The 21,441-nt window shown below is 47.3% G+C and overlaps 3 protein-coding genes across 6 annotated transcripts; 2 read left to right on the top strand and 1 right to left on the bottom strand.

The window, feature by feature from the left end:
- Positions 1 to 3,072: 3,072 nt before the first annotated feature.
- LOC112897500 (keratin-associated protein 5-4-like) lies at positions 3,073 to 6,971 on the top strand. The gene is made up of 5 exons (XM_025965807.1): positions 3,073 to 3,261; positions 4,125 to 4,177; positions 4,826 to 4,870; positions 4,972 to 5,016; positions 6,276 to 6,971. Exons 1-5 carry the CDS (start codon positions 3,151 to 3,153, stop codon positions 6,811 to 6,813), a joined length of 792 nt encoding a protein of 263 aa, XP_025821592.1. The 5' UTR covers positions 3,073 to 3,150; the 3' UTR covers positions 6,814 to 6,971.
- A 3,010-nt stretch (positions 6,972 to 9,981) lies between these two features.
- Positions 9,982 to 11,113, top strand: LOC112897914. The gene has a single exon (XM_025966317.1). The coding sequence runs from the start codon at positions 10,172 to 10,174 to the stop codon at positions 10,622 to 10,624; it is 453 nt and encodes a 150-aa protein (XP_025822102.1). The 5' UTR covers positions 9,982 to 10,171; the 3' UTR covers positions 10,625 to 11,113.
- Positions 11,114 to 13,949: 2,836 nt separating this feature from the next.
- Positions 13,950 to 18,189, bottom strand: LOC112897683 (replication protein A 70 kDa DNA-binding subunit C-like). Of its 4 annotated transcripts, XM_025966034.1 has the most exons (5): positions 17,795 to 18,189; positions 16,798 to 16,995; positions 16,567 to 16,726; positions 14,730 to 15,176; positions 13,950 to 14,423 (listed from the first exon to the last, which is right to left on the bottom strand). In XM_025966034.1, the coding sequence occupies exons 3-5, from the start codon at positions 16,620 to 16,622 to the stop codon at positions 14,195 to 14,197; spliced, it is 732 nt and encodes a 243-aa protein (XP_025821819.1). In that variant the 5' UTR covers positions 16,623 to 16,726; positions 16,798 to 16,995; positions 17,795 to 18,189; the 3' UTR covers positions 13,950 to 14,194. The 4 variants fall into 4 exon arrangements, 3 of the variants coding, with proteins under 3 accessions (XP_025821819.1, XP_025821820.1, XP_025821822.1); XM_025966035.1 differs by lacking the exons at positions 16,798 to 16,995; positions 17,795 to 18,189 and having other exon boundaries at positions 14,730 to 15,800; positions 16,567 to 16,725; XR_003229715.1 differs by lacking the exons at positions 13,950 to 14,423; positions 14,730 to 15,176 and having other exon boundaries at positions 16,308 to 16,726.
- Between the last annotated feature and the right edge of the window lie 3,252 nt (positions 18,190 to 21,441).

Consider the following 21,441-nt stretch of genomic DNA (forward strand, 5'->3'; position numbering starts at 1 on the left):
AAAAACAATAAGACATTTTACAAAGTAGATAGTAGATACGAACCTTGGTTGATCCTGATCCCATGGTGTGGATAGTTCTGGATGCATGGACAGTGCCTCGCCTGTCCTGCACGGCTGCACTTTGACTGGACAGTAGGCAAATATGCCGAGTCGCGTGCGCGGCTGGAGTGGCAGAAACTTAACAGGTAGGTTTTCTTTTCTTTTTTATAAATACATGTATTATGTACTGGGCTGTGTTGGGCCCCGCCATGGCCCACCCGGCATATTCTGTGGGTACGCCCCTGATAACCACGTGGGCATCCGTGACGACTGTAATCTTATCTACTCTCTCCATTTTAAATTATTAGTTATTTTAATTTTTCTAGGTGCATAATTTCTGTTATGCATCTAGATATATGTTATGTCTATGTGCATAGCGAAGTTCAAAACGACTAATAATTTGAGACGGAGGGAGCATAACAATCTCAATCCTCAACCTACTGCCGGACATTTTCTGGTGTACTTGCACATCCGAATTTAGAAGCTCCGATTTGTTGAACCAACCCCTTATCTCCACAGCCTTACGCACTAGAAAACTCATGCGGTTACAGATTACGTGATGGTTGCAGGCCATTATTGTCACAATGATTGAGAAGTCAAAATGAATAAACGTGTCAACTCACAAGACCTCGAAACATGCATGACGCAACCATCGTAAACAATTCAGCATCAGCGCAGATATGATCGCCGAATCAGATCACATCAAGGATGCTGGGCTCTTCTATAAGCCGCCTAGCTCTAACGTTTTTGCTGATCCTTGTGAAAAAAAAAGAAAACGTTTTTGCTGATCATGTGGGCTCGGTTTACTGCGTGGGCTACTCCCCGCCCGTGGCCCCATCATGCCAGGAGGCTCAAGATACGTTGGGCCGTCGCCAACCATCTTCTTTCTCTTCTGGACACCATGGGCGACGGGTTCCAACGAGCCAGCCCAACCCGAAAAGGAAAAACAGCCCGGCCAGACACGTAGGCAAAGCTCCCACGAACAGTGTCACTGTGTCAGTCAGTCAGTCTCGTCACCGTCAGATAAGGTTTGGTTTGCGATCCGCGACCTGCACCGCCACCCCCTGCTGCCGCGCACGTCCCGCGGCCGTACGAGAGCACGGGCGGGCATGGGCATCCGAGGAGGAGCGCCAGCGCCGGCCGGCCGGCCGGCAGGAGCCTCGCCGCCCCGTTCCCACGACGCCACGAGGAGGATCCCCGATGCATCACCCGTCATCAGACAACAAGGCCCCTGTGCGGCGGCAGGCAAGCCCCCACACCCCAACCCCGCCGCGGGCAGGCGCGCAGAGCCCTCACGTGGCCGTGCCGCTGGCCGCTTTCCCGCGCGGCTGTGCTGCTGCCGCTCGCTCCGGGCCAGGCGTCAGAGGCGACAGGCAAGGCCGGGGGCAGTCAGGCCGCCAGGCCAATCCTTGCCGGGCAGCCAAAGCCGGTGGCTGCTGCCTGCTGGTGCCCGAGTGCCTGCCTGGTGGTAAAAAAAGGTGAGGTGAAGTGAAGCTGCTAGCAGCTAGCTCGCCAAACGCCTGATTACTATTCTCAGCCAAGGATCCCAGTCCGTTTCGGAGTGAGAGCAAGCTCAGGAAGTTCGAAGCTTCAGCGGCCGAAGGGCTGCCGCCTGCCTGCCGGTTAAACAAAGGGGCCGTGGTCTTTGTTTGATGTACCCTTTCAGCTTGCATTGCTCTTTGCTCCCAGCGAGTGTAGGACGAGCGAGGCTGTAGACGTAGGCGTAGCCGTAGCGATGGCACGGACTGTTCTACCGAAGAGAAAGCACTTCTTTTTTCTTGTGGTGTGAGGACCAATGGTGGTCAATGCGACGTGACGGTCGTCGGATGCGGTGAAAGTCAAGTAAAATGTTCATGCCATGGATCAAGGGTGATGAAGGATGAACACGTGTAGACTTGAACTGTTTCTAGAGTGAGCTTATCACCGGTTAACTTGTGTCAATTTGATGGTATTATGTTAGGGTGAAAAATTAGAATATAGAGTTTTTTTCTCGAAAATTTTTTAAAGACTTCCATTCAACCCTTGCTGTGGTCACCGTTTCGGTCCTTCACGGTGAATCTTGAAAAGATTGAAGATGCAACTTCGCCCATGTATGTCCCTCGGTCCGGCGCTGTGCTGGTACTGCCGCTGCTAATCATGAGTTGCCTGGGTGCTCTGTCAGGTGAAGTGGCGCGGCGGCAGCGGAGGATAGATAGTCGGTGAGTTCTTCTGCTACGCAGCTGTAGGTAGGAGCTGCTAGCTTCCGTACAACAGCACCAACCAAGGTGGTCGTGCACAGACTACACTACTACAGTAGGGTTTTGTTGCAGTGGAACGCACACGCCGCCGTACCGTGGACATCAACCCCCTCAGGTACAAGAATTGAAAGAGCCGGATGTGTCGACTCGACCGGTCTGCAGTGATCCATCCCCGTCCAGCCACCCGTACTCGTACGCACCGCCGCCCCACCCCCCGGCCGTGGGGCCCGCGCGTCTGCCGTTGTTCTGATGAGCGATGATGGCACGACTGAACACACCGTCTCGCCCGTACGCGCGCGCTGCCGCAACGTGCGCACCAAAAACGAACCGGCCGCGCGCTCGCCCGTTCGGCGCGGCGCGCCGGGGTCACTCGCTCCCGTCCCATCGTCCCCCGGGCGGGCGAGCTGCCCCCGCTATGATTGCCCGCCCGTGCCGAGCCGGCGAGCCGCAGCGCGGCGCAGGCCAGTGCTGGTGCTGCGCACGGGGGTCCCCGCCGCCGAGCCCGAGGTCCAATGCTTGCTTACCTTGGCGCGGCCGCAGCAGGCGGTCCCGGCCGGGTCGCCCCGAACTGCGCCCCCTCTCGCGCCCCAGGCCCGAGAGCTCGCGAGCCGGTCAGTCCCCGGCCACGGCCCAGGCGAGCCGGTTTATAAGCAGCCGCCGCCCGGCCGGCCGCCACCCTTCTCACCCCCAGCCGCCGCGCCAGCCTCGCGCTGTCTCTCTCTCGCGCGCGCGCGCACTTCCCCCTGAGCGGACCCGCGCGACACGGCCAGGCGCCCAGGCCACAGCGTAGGTAGCTAGCTAGCATCGTAGGTTTGATTTGGCCGTTGGTCGATAGGTTTCGCGCGAGTGAGGCGGCGGCGGCGGCCGAGGAGGGATGGGGGAGGCGCCGCGGCCCAGGTCACCGCCGAGGTACCCGGACCTGTGCGGGCGCCGCCGGCTGCAGCTCGAGGTGCAGATCCTCAACCGGGAGGTCGGCTTCCTCGAGGTACCCACCTCCAGTCTCTTCTCCCTCTTTGTTCATTCGTTCGCCGGCGGCCGCCGGCCCATGCGCCCATGCGGGATTGGGAAGCGCGAGGCGGCGGTAGCGCATCGGGACCGGAGGAAAATCTCAGGGAGAAAGTGCGTGCGTGCGATGCGAGTTCTTCATCCGTGTCGGGTCCAGGGACAGTGGGAGTGGGAGTTCGTCGCGAGTCCCGAGGCGCGACAGGATCCCCTCGGCTGCTCGGACGTGTCACGCCGTACGGACTAGCATATGCTTTGTCACCCATGGCCATGGCCTCCTGCCCTCCTTGGTGTTCTTCCCAAGATTTTCTTTTGTGATGGAAGGAGTCTTGCCGATAGAAGGGGAACACCATGAGCCAATGCTATAAGCCTATTTGTTGCCCTAGAAAAAAGAGATGAGTTTTTTTTCAGCTTAATTAGCGCGATGCTCGTCATGCATCTGGCTACTACTACGATTAGTCACATTCTCCCTAGTTTGTAGCGTTGTCACTCTGCAGTCTGCACCTTTAAACAAGCTCGGGGTGTCGATATCTCCCGCTACTAGCGATAAGAAAAGGCTCTCGGATCTTTGGCGCTCAACGAGCCATCATCAGCCATGGGCCATGGCGTTCTTGCATCGGCACGGCATGGCAATCAATGGCCAGACGAGCCCGCTCTGCTGCAGGCCTGCAGCGCATTGCTTGCCTTGCCTGCGCTCTTCCATTCATGGCACATGGACGGGGAGCAGCGCTTGCACCACGGACCATGTCTGCCTCTCTCCCGGCCTGCACTTCGCGGCTGCGTCGTGCGGCCTGATCAACTGATGCCCGACTGATCAACTGACGGGGACTACTCGCCTTTTTGCAGCAAGAGATACAGGGGCTCGAGCGGATTCAGCCGGTCTCGCGCTGCTGCAAAGAGTAACGCTCTCGCTCCCTCCCTCCGCTTTTCTCGTCTGGAGCTGCAACCTTATCGCTGACCTCTTGCTATGATTGTTTGCAATGTTTGCCTCCGATGGGCAAGCGGCCAGAGTAGCCGCCTTCTTGTTCATACTACTTTCATGCTCCATGCCATTGTTTTTTTTTCTTTTACATAAAAGACAAGCCAGTGTTATCTTATTTAGAATTGTTGTTCTTGATTATATTTCCTGATTTTTTTTAAGAAATGTGCAGTTATAGTGATGAAGTCCTAGAATTTAACTCTTCATTTGTTAAGAGAATTAAATAGATAAAAAAAGAAATATATATCTTCTCTTGTGGCTAGATATTCCTTGACCCCACACATTCCCTCTTGATAGGAAACAGCCTCACATGAACAGCGACATGTACAATGTGATTTTCTTGAACGTTTGCTCCGTAATAATTGTATTTTGTGATGGTGGTCCCATGCTCCACATTTGGACTGTTCTAACATGGATCAGATTCCATTTTTATTCCCCTTTGAGGATGGAGGATAAATGCTGGTAGCAGTATATCAAGAATTAGCAGTGTTATGTCTCTCTCTGTGTACCCTGAATTACCAATGTTCTGCTCACCAAGTTGCTAATGCTTTCTGGTAATTCCTGACAGTGTCACCGAGTTCGTCGGCGAGAAGGCCGATCCGATGATACCAGTGTATGAGTTCTTAACTTGATTCTCGCATGTCAGCCGGGTCTTTCGTTGATGCTGCTTATCAGTGTCTCCTTTTTTTTTTTTGCTGCCTCTGCTGCTTGCAGAAGCAAAAGGAAACATGGATCTTGCAGCCTCTATCCGTGGATCAGGTACCTCGTTCTTCCACTGGAAACTATGTTGGACTCATGGTTTAAGCTTTTTAATTGTTTTTTCACACTACGAAACACTAGAAATGACACTGATTTGAAGATGTGATGAAGCACTGACAAGTAAACAGTCCATCAATTTCAAGTAGAGGCAAAAGCCATTATATTGCACAGTAATGCCGGATAATTTGATGCCATGTTTCTGCTCAAATATGTAAATTAACATTACTTTTAAATTCAGTAGTATTTATCAAAGAATATAATCGATCCTTACAAGATTCAAAGTTTAGTCTACACTGTTGTTGTAGAACTGAACTTCCATTACGGCTAGAAATGACTGAATTTCCATCCTCGAAACCTGTTTTGTCAGAATTTTAGTACTAGAATTTGATAACGTTGGGGTAGTATTAGAATTTCTTTTAGGCCTGTTTGGATACCTTAATAGGTAGACTATTTATTATGGAATGCGGCATTCCACATTCCAAAGTATATATATAAATTTATTTTAAATTCATGAGGTAAAAGATGGAAATTGATTCTATATATCGTTACGTTATGTTTCTAATATACAACTTATAGCACACTTTTCGACTCGCTTCCCTATAGTAAAAGTGCAGTACATAGGTATCTCTCCCATATAGCCAACAATAATATACAAATATATTCCACGTACAACTATATTAGCTTAATTAATTTATATCTGAATTATAATTATTAGAATGGAATCAATTCTAGACTGGGTCTTAAAAAAATATTAGAATTTAAAACTTAGGTGCTGTTCGGATCCAAGGGCAAATGGTAAAAGGGCAAATGGTAAAATTTTTGCTCCTGTCACATCAGATGTTTGGACGCTAATTAGAAGTATTAAATATAGTTTAATTAAAAAACTAATTACATAGATGAGGACTAAATGACGAGACGAATCTATTAAGCCTAATTAATCCATAATTAGCAAAATTACGGTAGCATTTGCTCTTTTGCACTTTGGGATGTTTGGATCCAAAAGTGCAAAAAAAAGTGCAAAAGAGCAAAAGTTTTGCAGTTTCTCGTGTCACACCCGCACACCGGCAAAGTGACTCCACGGATATGTCGGAAAAGGTAAAGCTACTGACATCTGGTATAGTGGTGGCTTTAAATCATTTTTGCAGCCTTGGCGAAGCCTATATGTCGTCCTCCCAAAGCTCAAAATGTACCATTTCCATACAGCATTTCTTGCACAGTTGAACTGTTGCCATTTTCAGACCAAACGTAATACTGTGCAGATCAAAATTGCACACATGCTTCTCATGCCTGTGCTGCTGCCTGCCCAAGCTCAATGCGCCAGGCTGCTTCGGCCGCTCTTGCTGCGCCGGCCGCGACACGGTGTGCTGTACGCCGAGCTGCAGCTGTCCGAAGGCCCCCTCGTGCTGCGGCGCCTGCAGCTGCAAGCCGGGCTGCGGCGGCCACTGCCAACCGCCGTGCAGCGGCTGCTGTTCCGGTGACTGCAGCTGCGCCGGCGGCCCGTGCTCCTGCCCCCGGTGCTGCGGCTGCCTCGGCGCCGTCGGCCGGTGCCTGTCGTCGTGCTGCAGCGGCCTGCGGCATCCCTGCTGCAAGTGCCAGTCGGCGTGCTGCGAGGGGGAGCCGTCCTGCCGGGGCAAGGGGGCCTGCTGCCGCGGATCGTGCCTCGGCGGCCCGGCGGCGGCTCCGTCGTGCCCGGAGTGCTCCTGCGGCTGCTTGTGCTCCTGCCCCCGGTGCAGGGGAGGGTGCCGGTGCCCGCCGTGCGGTAACAACCCCTGCTGCGCCGGTGGGTGCCTGTGCTAGGTAGATTAGATTGTTACTGTAGTAGTACTAGTAGCTAATGAGTGTGGTTGTTACTCTTCTTCTTTTTTGTTTTGTGTTGAATTATATGGCATCTGATGTGGGTGAAACTTTGCTCGTGTGTGAATTCAGTGTAAAGAATTAGCCTGGGCGCCAAATGTTCAGATGAAAATTCAGTAGACTGAACCATAGCTTGCGGTGCTCTGTTTCTATCGAGGCTTTGTTTTCGGTGTAGAAACTCTAAAACTTGAAAAACACGATCATACTATTGCACCACAAAATAAATGACAGAAATAATCTATGAACGCTCCATTCTCCAACGTTTCATTTTCACCTCAAGATTCTGAAACTACCGGGAGTCAACCGCAATGTCAACGACCCAGGACCGAGTGAACAGACAGTGCCGTTTCTGAGCTTTCTCTACGGCGTAGTCATCACACACGCAAACAGCTCACGGCCTTGTCGCATCGACCAAGTAAACGTATCCTTGCACCATGTACACGCTACTCTCTCTCTCCAGATCTCTTTCTCTCCCCCCCTCCCTCCCTCCCTCCCTCCCTCTCTCCCTCTCTCTCTAGATCTCTCTCTCTCTCTCTCTCTCTCATGCCATGCAACACAACCACCGTTTCTAAACCACACCGTACGTTGAGCAACGCGCGTAGCCCGCGCAGGGAGCTCGACTCTGTTCGCCGTGTCCGTGTGGACTGTGTCCGGCCGCCGAGATAACCACGGCGTGGCGACGACCCGTCGACCCTGTCCAGGTCTTCTCGTCGTGTTCTACTACGACATACCTTACGCGGTAGCCTTTTAATCCGTAGTAATCAGAGAAGCCCGATGCATTAGCGTACGTTAGCGGAGCTCCACGAACCACCAGTAGCTGTAGTGTTGTCTGTTGAGTTGTTAGTTGGATCGCCGCTCGTCCATGATCTTTGTACTGGAGTTGTGTGGAGATGTCTGGACTCTGGAATGCCCATAGAGGTACGTTTTCTGGGTTTTTTTTTTCAAAACTAGGCCACCTATGTTGATAGTTGATATGATCATGGATTCGGGTTTATCTTTGAACCGTCTTCAATTCCAATTCGGCATGATCAAGTATTTATAGTAGGTTGTTTTTGGTTTAGTGATCTCAGATGATCATAAGGTTCCAACAACGACATGCTAAAAATTAGATAAGATGGTTTAGAAGAGGTATATTATTATGATCCTGACTAGACTGAACTCACGAAAGGCACATGAGGGCATACGCTCCCCTCAGTTTTTTTTTATTTTCACTGGAGTTAGACACATGCACTAGCATGGCCTTACTTAGATTTTAGGGTAAGTCTGCCCCTTTATATACTAACATGCTAATCATTTTGTTGAACTGGCATCGAGTTTTTTCTTTACATTATATTGTCAGAGCTGTGTTACGATGATTGGGAAGTAGCTGCGGTACCTCGAGGCACTTTTCCTTATGAGTTTCTCCCATCATTGATGTAATATTAATAATTAAAAAGGTAATATGGTAACTATCTCATTTTTCCTTTAACATTTTCTCCCTAATTGTCACGATCCATCCTGACCTCCCCATCCCCCTACGCTCGGTCAACAACCTCCTCGGCCTTCTCCTTCGTATCACATCGGCCGCCCTCCCTTATGCAACCCTATTCTCCCCCATCACGCCATCCACGTCTCCTCGCCGATTCCCTCCGTGATCGCTGCCGGACCCATCCTTGGCAAGCTTGCCGTCGCGCGATCTCCACCACACTCGTCTTGGTCTGCCTCGCTGCCTTGCGATTTCCTCTGCGCATGTAGTGAATATCGTAGCGAAGCGTACAGTTATAATTTAGTTGTAACTTGTTTATAAGCATGCAACAGATAGTTCAGTACTTGCCTGGGCTCACTAGGTCGTGAAAATTGCTAAGTGAATGTGTTACTTGAGCTATGAAAGTTTCTTTGGGTCTTCCCAGTTAATGATGCTCTTTGTGGGTATACCCTTATTCTTGGTCAATTTGATCTGCGGCCGCAAGGTAGCATGGAGGTGGGTTTGAGGGGGTTCAAGCCCCCCTATGTTAAATGTATCCCGTTCCATCGGTATGCATAAATTTTAATAAACATATAAATCATCGAAAAAATTTTAAATTTGGTCATCATAAAATTCAGAAAGAGCCCAATTTTCACCCTCAAACTAGCAGGATAGTCCAAGTTTTAACCTTCAACTACAAAATCGGATAACAGGGACCATCCAACTATTTAAACCAGGTAAATTTGGGTCCTTGGATGTTGCAAAGGCGGTTTTTTTATAAGTTAAAAATATTTTTAGTTAAAATGTAAATCTAATTCATTTGAAATTATAAAAAATATGAAATTGGTACCAAAATTTTTTCTAAAATATAACCTATCAGTTGGTGCTCTATTTATGTCTTATTTATTAAAAAAATAGGCACAAATATAATCATAAAGTTAGAAATGAATTGGATTAAAATAACTAACAAGGATAGGTTTCAGTTTTAGAAAATATTGATGCTAGTTTCATATTTTTATAATTTAAATAAATCATTTATATTCTTTTAGATTAAACTTGAATTTGTTAATTTTCATAAAATGAAAAACCACCTTTGAAACCAACAAGAGGCCAAATTTACCCAGTTTCAATAGTTGGATGGTCACTTTTATCCGATTTTGTAGCTAAAACTGAAAATCAAACTTTTGTGACAGTTGAATAGTGTAAAATAAACTTTTCCCTAATAATTCATTTGTCACCATCTGGTCCTCCTGCTAATTTTCTAGCTCCACCCGTGCAACTACACAACTATGAAGTTGAAAATGACTGTGCCATCGTTGCCACTGCTCTTCAGCTTGGCCAAACAAACTGACAGACAGAAATTGATCTCCGAATGTTCCAGCATCCAACGTTTCGTTTTCACCTCAAACTCTCAGTCAACTGCGATGCCAACGTCCGATCCAGATCCAAGACCGAATCTTCACACCATCTAGCTAATTGATCTCATTTGAACTTTTCATGCATGGTTTCGACCAAGTGACTGTAACCATGTCGAGTACTATTTCTCGTCGAGTTTCAGAGAAACAAAACTGAGTTCATGCAACCCAGCCACTTCTTGAGCCGTAGCATACGTCGAGCAAACGCGCTTAACCCGCGTCGCCGGCGCGCGCGAGCTGCCCGCTCGCCAATGTTCCAACCGCGGCTCGGCGACGACCCCGTCGAGGTCGTCTCGTCATCTCCTACCTTACGCGGCAACATTTTCGCAATGCAACTACGAATCTGGCTGACCGTTTTATAACGGCGGGCATTTGGAGCTTCTCCCACCAACCGCCACTGCAAGTTTGGAAGCCCAGCGCCAAAGCCGACGCAAGCGCAGCAATGGACGTGCCGTTCTTCGTCGCCTTCTCCGTCATCCTCCTCCTCGGCCGGTACCTCCCCTTCGCGCTCCCGGCGAACGCGCGCGCCTCCCTGGCCAACGGCGCCGCGGCGCCGCCCGCCCGCGCCGCCAAGTGCGCCATCTCGGTGGCCGTCGCGGGGCTCGCGCTGTTGGTGTCGTCCACGCAGTGCGTCTCTGCTTCCGGCGGCGGCCGGCCGCAGCAGCAGCAGTGCCCGGCGGAGGCGGCGATGGAGGCGAGGGCGCTGTGGCTCAACTCCGCCGCGCTGTTCCTCGGGATGCTCCTCGGGGCCGCCTCCGTGGCGCTGCACCCGCCCGCGCGCGCGCCGCCGGCCGTCGAGGTGGCCGTCGAGCACCTAACCGGGGTCACCGAGACCATCGCGATCACCGCGTTCGCGCACGACCTCTGCATCCTCCTCAAGACCTCCAAGGTCTAACAAATCGAGTTCCGCGACGGCAGCATCGTCTTCATCAGAATTCATGATAGTAGTTCTGTTCACTTCAACATCTAGAGGAAAATTAGTAATGATGATCGCCAACATCATCCAGTGCCGCGATCTCTATCATCCGTCCCTGATAAGCACTGCACTGACCGCGTCGTAGATGCATTATCATGCGGAAAATCATGGAAGGTCACTATCTCCTATAGTTTCACCATGATCAACCAGAACTGTACTGGCACAGAAAATTCTGCTTGTGTATTATCATATCAGAGCGGTTGTTGGCGGGTCAATAATTTTGCTTTTGACAAAAACGTCTTGCGGCTTAGGGCCTGTTTGTTGTCTTGCGGTTTAGGGGCTGTTTGTTTCTCAAGACTAAACTTCAGTTCTGTCACATCGAATTTTTGAACATCATTTAGAAATATTAAATATAGATTAGTTATAAAGTCCATTGCCCAAATAAAGGCTAATTCACGAGACGAATCCATTAAACCTAATTAGTCCATGATTTGATAACGTTGTGCTACAGTGAATATATGCTACGGTAAACATGGGCTACTGATGGATTAATTAGGCTTAATAGATTCATCTCATGAATTAGTTTTTATTTATACAATTGATTTTACAGTTAGCTTATATTTAGTCTTTCTAATTAGCATCCAAATATCCGATGTGATCTGGACTAAAAATAATAATTGTGCTGGATTAACTGGACGGAAACATGGCTCCAAGCTTCAATTTCCACAGCCGATACATTCAGGTTTTATTTGGATAGATAAATCCATTCCCTCCCAATAGGTGTGGTGCGGATTAGAGGGAAAAATGAACTAAATTTCTACCTCAATCCCTCCCAAGACATAGATTGAAGGGAATCAGCATGTGTCAACGATGTTTTCCGTTGGGTTGGCACGCACACGGCGGTGTGGACAATGATGGCTTAGGGTCCAACGGACGAGGGGCAAACCGGGTGGCGAGCAGCTGGAGCTGGAGCATGATGCGCCCAAATGCAGCAATATAGTAGTAAGTAGGACACGTTTGGAGCGGAGCGTTAAAATTGTTTCAGAGAAAATTTTTCTAGCTTCATGAGAAAATTGGTTAAGAAGAAAAGTGTTCTAGTTTTATTATTTATAAAAATATTATTCCTGGTTGAGGATAAAAAAATATCTAGCTTCATAAGAAAAAACATAAAATATTTAACAAAATGTAAAAAAAATATGTGTTGGGGTTAAAGAAATTAAGCACCTCGATCAATCATGCATATCTGAATTTAGGGAAAAAGCTGCCCGCTAACTCTTTTCGTTAAAAAAACATAAGAGGGAGGGTGGTCAGATTCCTGTTTAGGTTCGATTAGTCGGATAGTAGCATTTTTTGAGGTATTTTCATGTAAAACACCATGCTTATATGACGTATTTTCATTTCCATTTCCATTATTATATTAGTATGGTAATTTTCCTTTCTACTAAAAGTAAGAATTGTTTCGGAGGGAAAACGCCACAACTTTTCAATTGGAAAAAACATGAACATACGTGGAGCAAATTATGCAAGCAGGTTGAATCTCGCTTATATTGGACGGAGGTAAAATAAAGAAAAGACTGAAACAAAGAAAGAAAGAAATAGAAAACGAAACTAATAGCTAATTGAGCCGCAACCAACTAAATGGATCGTTATGGGCTTTGCTTCCGCTGAATGAATGATGATGGTGGTGGATATGCTCAGAGCGCTCGTTGGCTTCACTTATGCGGACCCTAACATTTCCGGTAAACACGTCCCGTTCTCAAATCCAAGTTTCTGATCGAACTTGCTCCCCTGTTTCCCCTTTCGCTGTGACGCCCCTATCCACACCCTTTGTTTCAATTTTCCAAAGAACGCCGCACAGACATAGTAAAAGCCGCTGAAAGCGAGCGGATGCACTAGCTGGCTGTCTGGCTTGGTGCGACCGGCACGGCCGGCCTATGTCCCATGTCTCCGCGACGTTGGCAAAAATCCACCCAGCGCCCCAGCAACACGCTGAGAACTTTCGTTCGTTTCAAAAAATAAAAAAAGGCTGCGAACCCAACCTGAACCTGCCATGCACGGCGGCGACGCCTCGTAGCTGACCAACGGCTTATAAAAATGGGGCTCCAACCCCACCGCTTCGCAAAGACGCAAACCCACAGCTCAAACATCCACGCACGCAGCTCTTGAGTTGCTGACCATGGCGCTCGACTTCCTCCGTCCGGGGGCTCCCCACGACCAGCCGCTGGTCGACCTCCCCACGGCGATGTCGGCGATCTTCGTCGCCGTCCTCAATGCCGGCATCACCACGATGTACTACCTGCTACCCTGCCACGGTGCCAGCGCTGCCGCCTGCGCCGGCGCCGGGGACTTGGAGCTGATGCACTACGACCTCTACTGGCGCGCCAACTTCGCGACGGCCGTGCTCGGCGTGGCGCTCCTGGTCGTGGGCGTGGCGCTCCTGGCGTTCCCGGAGACGGTGCTCAGGTCGCCGGCGTGGCCTCCGGTGCTCAAGTGGATGGTCTGGACCGCTAAGGTCTTGACCGGCGTCACCTTGACCTACAGCCTGAGCGTCTTGCATTACTGTCTTAGGATGCACGCCAGGCCCCTTTTTGACTGGCTTAGCCAATGGTTGTACCACCATCTGTTTCTTACTGCGACTATAGTTGTTTTGTGTAACCTTATGTACTTTTACTCGGTTTATTGTTCCGAGCTCAGGCGTGTAGCATAGAATAGTGTGTACAATCTTTTGATGTAAAATAAGGAATGTTCACTTGCTAGTAAGTTCAAGAGCCGTTACCACTGAAAATGTAGAGTTCGATCATGAGCACTTGTGGATCAGATACTTGACAAACCGGTAAAATATTTACAGCAGTAAAAGAGTTTATTTCGTAAATTGTATAGGATTCAGACAATATTCTTTTCTGCATGCCCTGTCTTAAAGCTGCTAGCCTTCAAGGCTGGCAAGGACTTGCAGCGTCTACCCAGCACTAGCCGCAGCACGCTCTGGATTTGTCAACATAAAGATCCCAAAAATATCTGCAGCAGTCTCGTTTTGGAAATGGCGGGACAATAGGCTTGAGCCACGGGCTATACCATTTGGGCAGTATTTTAAACGAAGCGTCAAAATAAGAGTTCTTGAACCTCTGGTTCCTGTTTCCTCGGCAAAAATCCTATTTCGAAAGCTCGTTTTGGTGCTCGGCGCCTTTCTTGGCGCTTTTGAATTTCCAATGATTATGAAACATCAACCATTTTTAGCAAATCGATTACACAATAATCGATAGTGAAGTGGAAATCAGTAACACGTCGCAAATGCAGCAACTGTAAGCAGTAGCCTCTCTTGGAAAACAGTAACAGTGTAACACGTCGCAAATGCAGCAAGCCAGCAATCAGCAATAGAACCCTAGTATAGGAAATTACTAATGAACATAGGTCAGATACGCTTCCCAGGTAACATCGTCGGGAGTTTCTTCTGCGTGACAGCATGTTCAACAAGACAACAGATCCAACCGTGTCAGCAAAAATTCCAGCCACTATATCAACAAGAGAAAATTCAGCACGTGAAGTATCTGATCAATCAGGCATGGATTTGTACCCAGGATGAAATTGATCGCTCAATTTTGTCGCATCTTCTGACGCACCCAGGACACTGAGGTAGCTTTGCTCAGGTAAAGGTGGGACATTTGCAGCATGTTTAAGATATGGTTCCTTTTCTTTATGCTTTAGTCCACGCTCGTGGAATCTGGGTCTTCCTATTAGCTTGCATTCCATTTGAAGAATCTCCAGCTTCACAATGAAAGCCCTGAATTTTGAAGCCAACAAGGCACATTAGGTTAGATAAAGCTGAGTTTATTTGTCTAAATTAAAGCGACAAATCGGTAGGCCTGGGAATTAAAGATGATCAGGACGTGTTATACTCCCAATGATGTGCGCGTGCACATGCACACAGGCAAGGATAAATTCTTTCTGTCTTGCACAAGTACAATTTTACATAACTATAATATTATTCAAGTGCAGATGATAGTATGTAACATTAATAAAACCAAGATGCTGACAAAAAATTTACATGCTGTTGAATAATTTATTTGAGAGGATAAGGAGCCCATACTTGTAATTAATGCGGGTGTCACTGTTGAGTGTATTGAACTTGAACTTGAGAATACGAACTATGGAACCATTACGGAGCTCAGCCAGGGGGTATACGTCGGGACAGAGAAGGGCGTGTTCCTGGTAGACACCATCAGAGAGCAAAACGCAATACACAGTGATCTTGCCTCTAGACACTGTTGAGACATCAACCACCTGCATCACTGGCTGCTGCTCCACAGCCATTTTACTCTCCAACATTGCCTCTACGGCACCCTGAGTCAGGAGCCACTTCAAACCTTCACCACTAGAATAGGATGCACTATCTGGTTGAGCATAATTGGGCACTGATCCATGATATAGTTCACCACGTTTAACCTGGAGGCCATAAGGTTGTTCATATGCTTTTGATCTTCCAATCAGTTCACAATCTGTCTGAAGTACTTCAAGTTGGACAACACTGACCATACTGATTTCAGAAGATGACAGAAGAAAAAAAGTAAGTGAAGTCTTGTGAATTCGTTAGACAAGTAGTACTCTAGAAACAGTACCAAAGTTACCAATCGATAAATCATACCATAAATATATTCCTCATATTTAAGTGTAATATTCTTCATGCTCTACCATAAAACACTTTTTTGAGAAATAAACCCAGTTATAAAAGATTTCTATGATCAGCCAGAACCAGAACTCAAGAAAATACTAAACTGAGCACATGACAGTGTTTCAAAGGCATTGCCTAGGTGTCCAGGCGAACCCAGGGTCGCCTTTGAAACACTGGCACATGAGCCTCCAAATGCTGTGACATTGAGTTGGGGAACTTATATATAGAGGAGTAGCAATAGAACTTATAGAATAGCAATAGAGCATTCGACCAAAAGTAAGTTGACACTAGAAGTTTAAACTATGCAGCCTTAAAATTATCACTTTTAGGGAAAAAAAGAAATCCATCTATCCCTATCAAAGGATAGCCGGTTTTCCACTTTAATAATATGTCCCTGTCGACCAAATGCAGTTTCTAAGTGATCAGCCTTATGGCTAAGAAAACCAGGAGCTCTGGCAAATACATGTAACACTGCTTTGAGTGTTAGTCCTGCATAAATATAATAACAACTGTTTTTTGTAATCCTTTTCATACAAAAGATAGCAGTCAAAGTTTCATATTAGTGATTAAAACAATGTCCAAAACATCATATAGCTTAATCTGTCTGAAAAACATCATACGAGCAAAGGGACTACACTATGCTGCCCAGCCCTCCCTGAAATCACATAGGCACCAAAACAACAAGAAGACTTCTAGTGGCAACACTGTATATGACAACTTAGCCCTAGGTGTAACACCAATAGTATAAGCTGAGATCACGCATACAAAATAAAAAATACTCCCTCTATCCCATAATATAGCTACTTCTAGAGTTTTTCAGACAGATTAAGGATGGAGAGCAAATGTCTATATTACCCTTCTTTAGTTACCATGCACTAATCAAGAGAATAATTATTACTTTTCTATTTAGCTTACATGCAGATCTACATGCCATAATTAATTTGCATGCAAGGAGGGACATTTTAGACCTCTCATACAAAAAAAAATACTTGGGAACTTAAAAGTAGCTATATTATGAGACAAAATTTGAATGTAGCTATATTTTGAGATGGATGGAGCATTGTTGCAAGATTAATTCAGTTAGAGAAAACCAAATGTGATATGCCATTATTTTTTTTATATGAGCTATATATCTGTACACATAGTGGAGTTAAGAAATAATTTATTGTGAGCCATCTCACTGGTAACCAGAAACCTCAAACACCAGCTCTTTATTGCACAAGGATCCAATTGCAGAAAAAGTAAAGATTCTCACCTGGGATTCTGGACGCTATTGCATATGAACTCAAGGAGGCGGACAATTGTGCCCATCCGGAGGTGACTGTTCTTGACTAGGCGGTTCAGGTGGGATGCTAGTGTAGCATTCTGTGTGTGCACACCATCGGAGAGGACCAGATGGAACTTCTCAAGATTTCCCTGCCCTGATCTCATCACACTGACCACCTGCATCACAGGCTGCCCGAACATTGCCACCACCCCCGGTGTCAAAAGCTCCTTCAAGCCTTGCCCAGCAGAATAGGCTCCAGTGCTCAGTTCGGAAGAACTGGACGATTCTGATCTGGACGCTAATTGAGGATTCAACTCTTCATGATTGCCTTCTCAGTGGGCAGGCTGATACAGTTTGGGATTCCCTATTGTAATCCATTCAGTCTGCAGCACTACAAGTTCTTTTGGGATTATGAGCCTGAATTCCAGAGATAGCATATGAAAAACGTAAATAACAGAGGATGGTGAGTTCATTGGATTGGCAATACTCAAGTAACAGAACAGAAAATCTAAACAATAGGCACCTTCAATAATGTTGTTACCTTGTTAATTAGCTTTAGAGAAAGCCGTGGTTATAGGAATAAACTGGATTTTACACAAGGTCCATCTTATGAGCAATGATAAGAACGAAATGATTGAGGGAAATTGATCATAAAACTACCTCAGTTGTTACCACATGGGCATCACATCTCAAAAATCACTTTCCACCAATATGGTTACTATGATATTGAAGATGTAGGTAAACAGAAGCATCAAACTCATTTGAAAAACAGGAGGAGATGTCACGAGCTAGTCAACAGGGAGTGAATGGAATCAACGCTAAACAGCCAGAATCAATTAGACAGTCCGCATTAGAGCAATTTACGCCCTGCAACTTACTGCTGAAATCAATACCAGAGTGCTACTGCTTGAGGAGGCAACAGACCAAATGACTATTGCGAACCACAAACTACCTTTGCCGCTAGAAGCACCATGTTTATCAGCGCAGTGTCATAATGCTACCAGGTTTCGACAGCAACGAACCCTAAACATTCCCCAGTCCCCACGTAACTCTTGGTCAACTGCACAGCAACCAGAATTCTAAAAAATCACCGGGCACCACCTCACGGTTCGTCAGCAGAATCTTCACCATACGACTCCTATCACGCCACGGATACTCGCCATCGAATTGTTCCCACAAAACCAAACGACCCGAGCAAGGTGGAAGCGATGCGCACCTCTTTCGCACTTCCACTCTGAGCTCGAAGTTGGGGAAGTGGACCACGGCGCCCTCGCGCATGCCCAAGGCGGCTGGCGAGGCGGCCACGTAGGGGGGAAGGGCGGCGGAGATGAAGTGGTGGCCGTCGGAGAGTAGCATGGCGCGCCATCCCGACCCCGGCGCGTCCGGCCACGGGCGCAGGTTCATCACCTGCAGCACCACCGGCAGCCCCGCCACCGATACCGCCGCCGGGTCCTCCCAGATGGCCGTCACCGCCCCCCACGAAAGCTGCGCCTCCATGCCTCCCCCGATCCTTCTGGAAGGCTCCGGAAACGGCGTGCGGAGCGCGGCTGGCGGAGAGAATGATTCGCTTGGGTGGGAGCGGCGCCGCGGCGGGTGACGCCTTGTTGTGTGGCCGTGTGGGGGGCGGTTTTGCTCCCTCTTTCCGAGACGGCGCGGCGGGTCTTCCTTTGTAGTGGTGAGGGTGGAAAGGTTCCAGACAGAAAGAACGGCCCAGTCCGCGCGCTAAGCAGGCCTAAGCTGGCCCATCGGAGCAATGAAACGGCCCTGTCCCAGTGAGTCCATTTATACGAGGAGTGGCGGCGAGGCCCAGCTAGAGTAGACAGAGCTGGACTTTTTTTAAAAAAAAGGGATAAAAAATAAAATTGGAAAAAGGGGTGCCGGTTGGGAATATTTTAAAAAATGGGTACCTCCCGCCCGAGGCATGGGGCCGGGGACCTCCCGCCCATCCAGCGGGTGGGAGGTTCCCCGAGGGCCTCTTCGCAAATAAGAAAGTTATCTTATTTGCGAAGAGGTCCCTGCGGGGGCATCCCGCCCATCCAACGGGCGGGATGTGGTCCTGAGGGGCATCCCGCCCTTTGGTCGGGCGGGAGGTCCTCCGGCTATATAAGCCTCAACCTGCCCCAAAAATTTCATTTTATCCAGCAAAAATCAGAAAAAAAAGAAAGAGAGGAGAGGAAGAGAGAAGAGGAAGCGGCGAAGCCCTGTTCACACATCGATTTGGAGGTATATTCTCATTCTAGCCGTATAATTACTTGAAAATAACTATAATCTAGGAAATATTTCTTAGAGTAATTGTGTTTTGAATAGTTTTTGTATTTTCATTTGTGTTTAGTATAATTTATATTCTGAATAGTTTAGAATCTGTAAAATATAATCTGAGAATCGCTGAAACTTAGGATCGTCGTTGTGTATTAATATGTAGTATAACTAGTTTATTAATGATTGACAGATATGTCTTCCGAGAAGGGTATTTTCAGTATATATTACGGAGAAGGAAATGTGATTTATGGGCCGAATGGGGTAGATTTAAGTGAATTCAACTGTGCGGTCAGAGAAATTACCAGACCGCACGAGAGGACATTTGAATCCCTATGCAACTGGTTAATGAGGGGATTAAGGATTAATCAGGAGACATACACTGTGAGTGTTCAGTGCGTCATAAATCGTACCACTCACGCTTTGATCTGGGAGCTGATGCCACTTGCAAGCAACGAGGACTGATTAACTTATCTGCAAAATGCAAGTCATTGGCAGTGGCCATTGGTACTTCTTGTCAGTGTGCATCAGAACCCTTTGATAATATTGAAGCTGCTCCGGGGGATGAAAATATTGATGAAGAATTTGAGGAGGCAAACATTGAGGTAGGTGGCACCACAGCACCTCAATGCGTGGCTGATGAGGGCGAGAACATACTCTTTATTATTGAACAGCTGCAAGATGAAAAACGTGAATTGGATGAAGCAATGAATGCCGATTCTGTAAGCATCTAGGCCCTCAAGGTATGTTTCGGTGATTAATGACAACCATTATTGTGACTAATGAGATTGTGCAGCTTAATAAATCATTATCGCTCATTTGGTCATATGTCAAAAGAGGCCCCTAATTCTCTTTATTCAAAAAGGCGATCTCGGCATTCAACTCAATAATATGTCAAGACTAAGGATCTTTCTAGTCCTAAGTGTCATAAGGTTGAGAAGGACACTTAGGTTAGTATAGGTTTTATAATTTTGTAGTGATCGCACTATTAAGAGGGGTTTAGGCTAAGTAACTTAGCATGGACATGGTCATTTGAAAATGGATGCACACAATGGTCATTCAGGTTTCTAGAAGCTCAAATAAGTGGTTCTCAACTCATATCTCAAGAATAATTGGATTTCATTCAAGACTCGAGTCAGAAAAGGCAAAATCAGAAAAATCCTTAACACCGGTTTAAGCGACGCCTCAACTTTTCTATACGTCGGTTAAACGAGGTCAGCAGAGTCTGGACAAGTCAATACACCGGTTAAACCAACGATATTTGAAATTGGACGTCGGTGCAGTTGTCCAGAGATTTGGTTTTTCAGTTGATCAGTGGACAACTACACTCACCGGTTAAACCGACGATATTTGAAATCGGACGTCGGTGCAGTTGTCCAGAGACTTGGTTTTTCAGTTGATCAATGGACGACTACACTCACCGGTTAAACCGATAATACGACGGTTAATCTGCCCAAGCTGTAACGGCTAGTTTTCTGATGGGGTAGTTTACATTCACCGGTTAAACCGACGATGACTATTGGAGGTACGTCGGATTAACCGGCGCTACGCAGTTTTCTGGCAGCTTTTTCTCCAACGGCTCTATTCGTGTGAGCTGGCTATATATACCCCTCCAATGGGTCATTTTACTACTCTTGACACCAGGCAACATCCAAACACTCATACTATAGTCAAGAGCCACCTTGAACTTCATCATTTCACATACTTGTTCATTCAATCATTCAAGAAGCAAGATTAAGGACTTGAGTAGAGAGAAGCTTGTGTGCATCCGTTCTTGGTGATTGGTTCTTGCTCAAGTGAAGGCCTTAGCTTCTACTCTTGGTGATTGGCATCACCTAGGCGATCTTGGTGATCGAGGTGATTCTCGCGGAGCTTGCCAAGAATTGTGGGAGGCCGGAGAAGAAGATTGTACGTGGCTTGATCTCCACCACACCGGAATGGTGAACGGAGACTCTTAGTGAGCACCCTCGTCTTGGTGACTTGGGAGGTGACAAAACTCTTTGTGAGTGTCACAACGTGGATTAGGGGTGTGTGCCAACACATCGATACCACGGGAAAAAATCCGGTTGTCTCTTGTCCACTTTACTTATTCAAGCATTATCTTTCTTACAATATTTTCATGTGCTTGATTTAGTGATCATTACTTTGCTCTACCTTGCTAGGCTTTACCTCTTTTTATCTTTCCTAACTTGCGTAGGTAGTTTAGTTACCCGGTTGGTGAATTGGTGCCTTTCTAGTTTTGCATAGGTTAAGGTTATTTTATCTTGTCTTAGAAATTGAAAAAGGCCCAATTCACCCCCCCTCCAGGTCCATCGATCCTTTCAATTGGTATCAGAGCTTCGTTGCTCATTTGGATCATTAGGCTTCACCGTCTAGAGCTATGGCCAAGATGGGTGGTTCGCCGCCTCACTTCGAGGGCAAGAACTTTGCTTATTGGAAAGTTCGCATGGCCGCATACCTTGATGCGATTGCCCCGAAGTGTGGTCGGCAACTAAAGTCGGGTTCACCGGAACTCCCAACCCGGAACAATTAAAATGGAATGCTAAAGCTAGAAATGCAATTTTTGAAGCTATTAGTGAGGAAGTCTTTGCTAGAGTTAATGGCATG

The sequence above is a fragment of the Panicum hallii genome, chromosome 6 (genome assembly GCF_002211085.1).
Source record: "Panicum hallii strain FIL2 chromosome 6, PHallii_v3.1, whole genome shotgun sequence".
Classification (NCBI taxonomy): domain Eukaryota; kingdom Viridiplantae; phylum Streptophyta; class Magnoliopsida; order Poales; family Poaceae; genus Panicum; species Panicum hallii.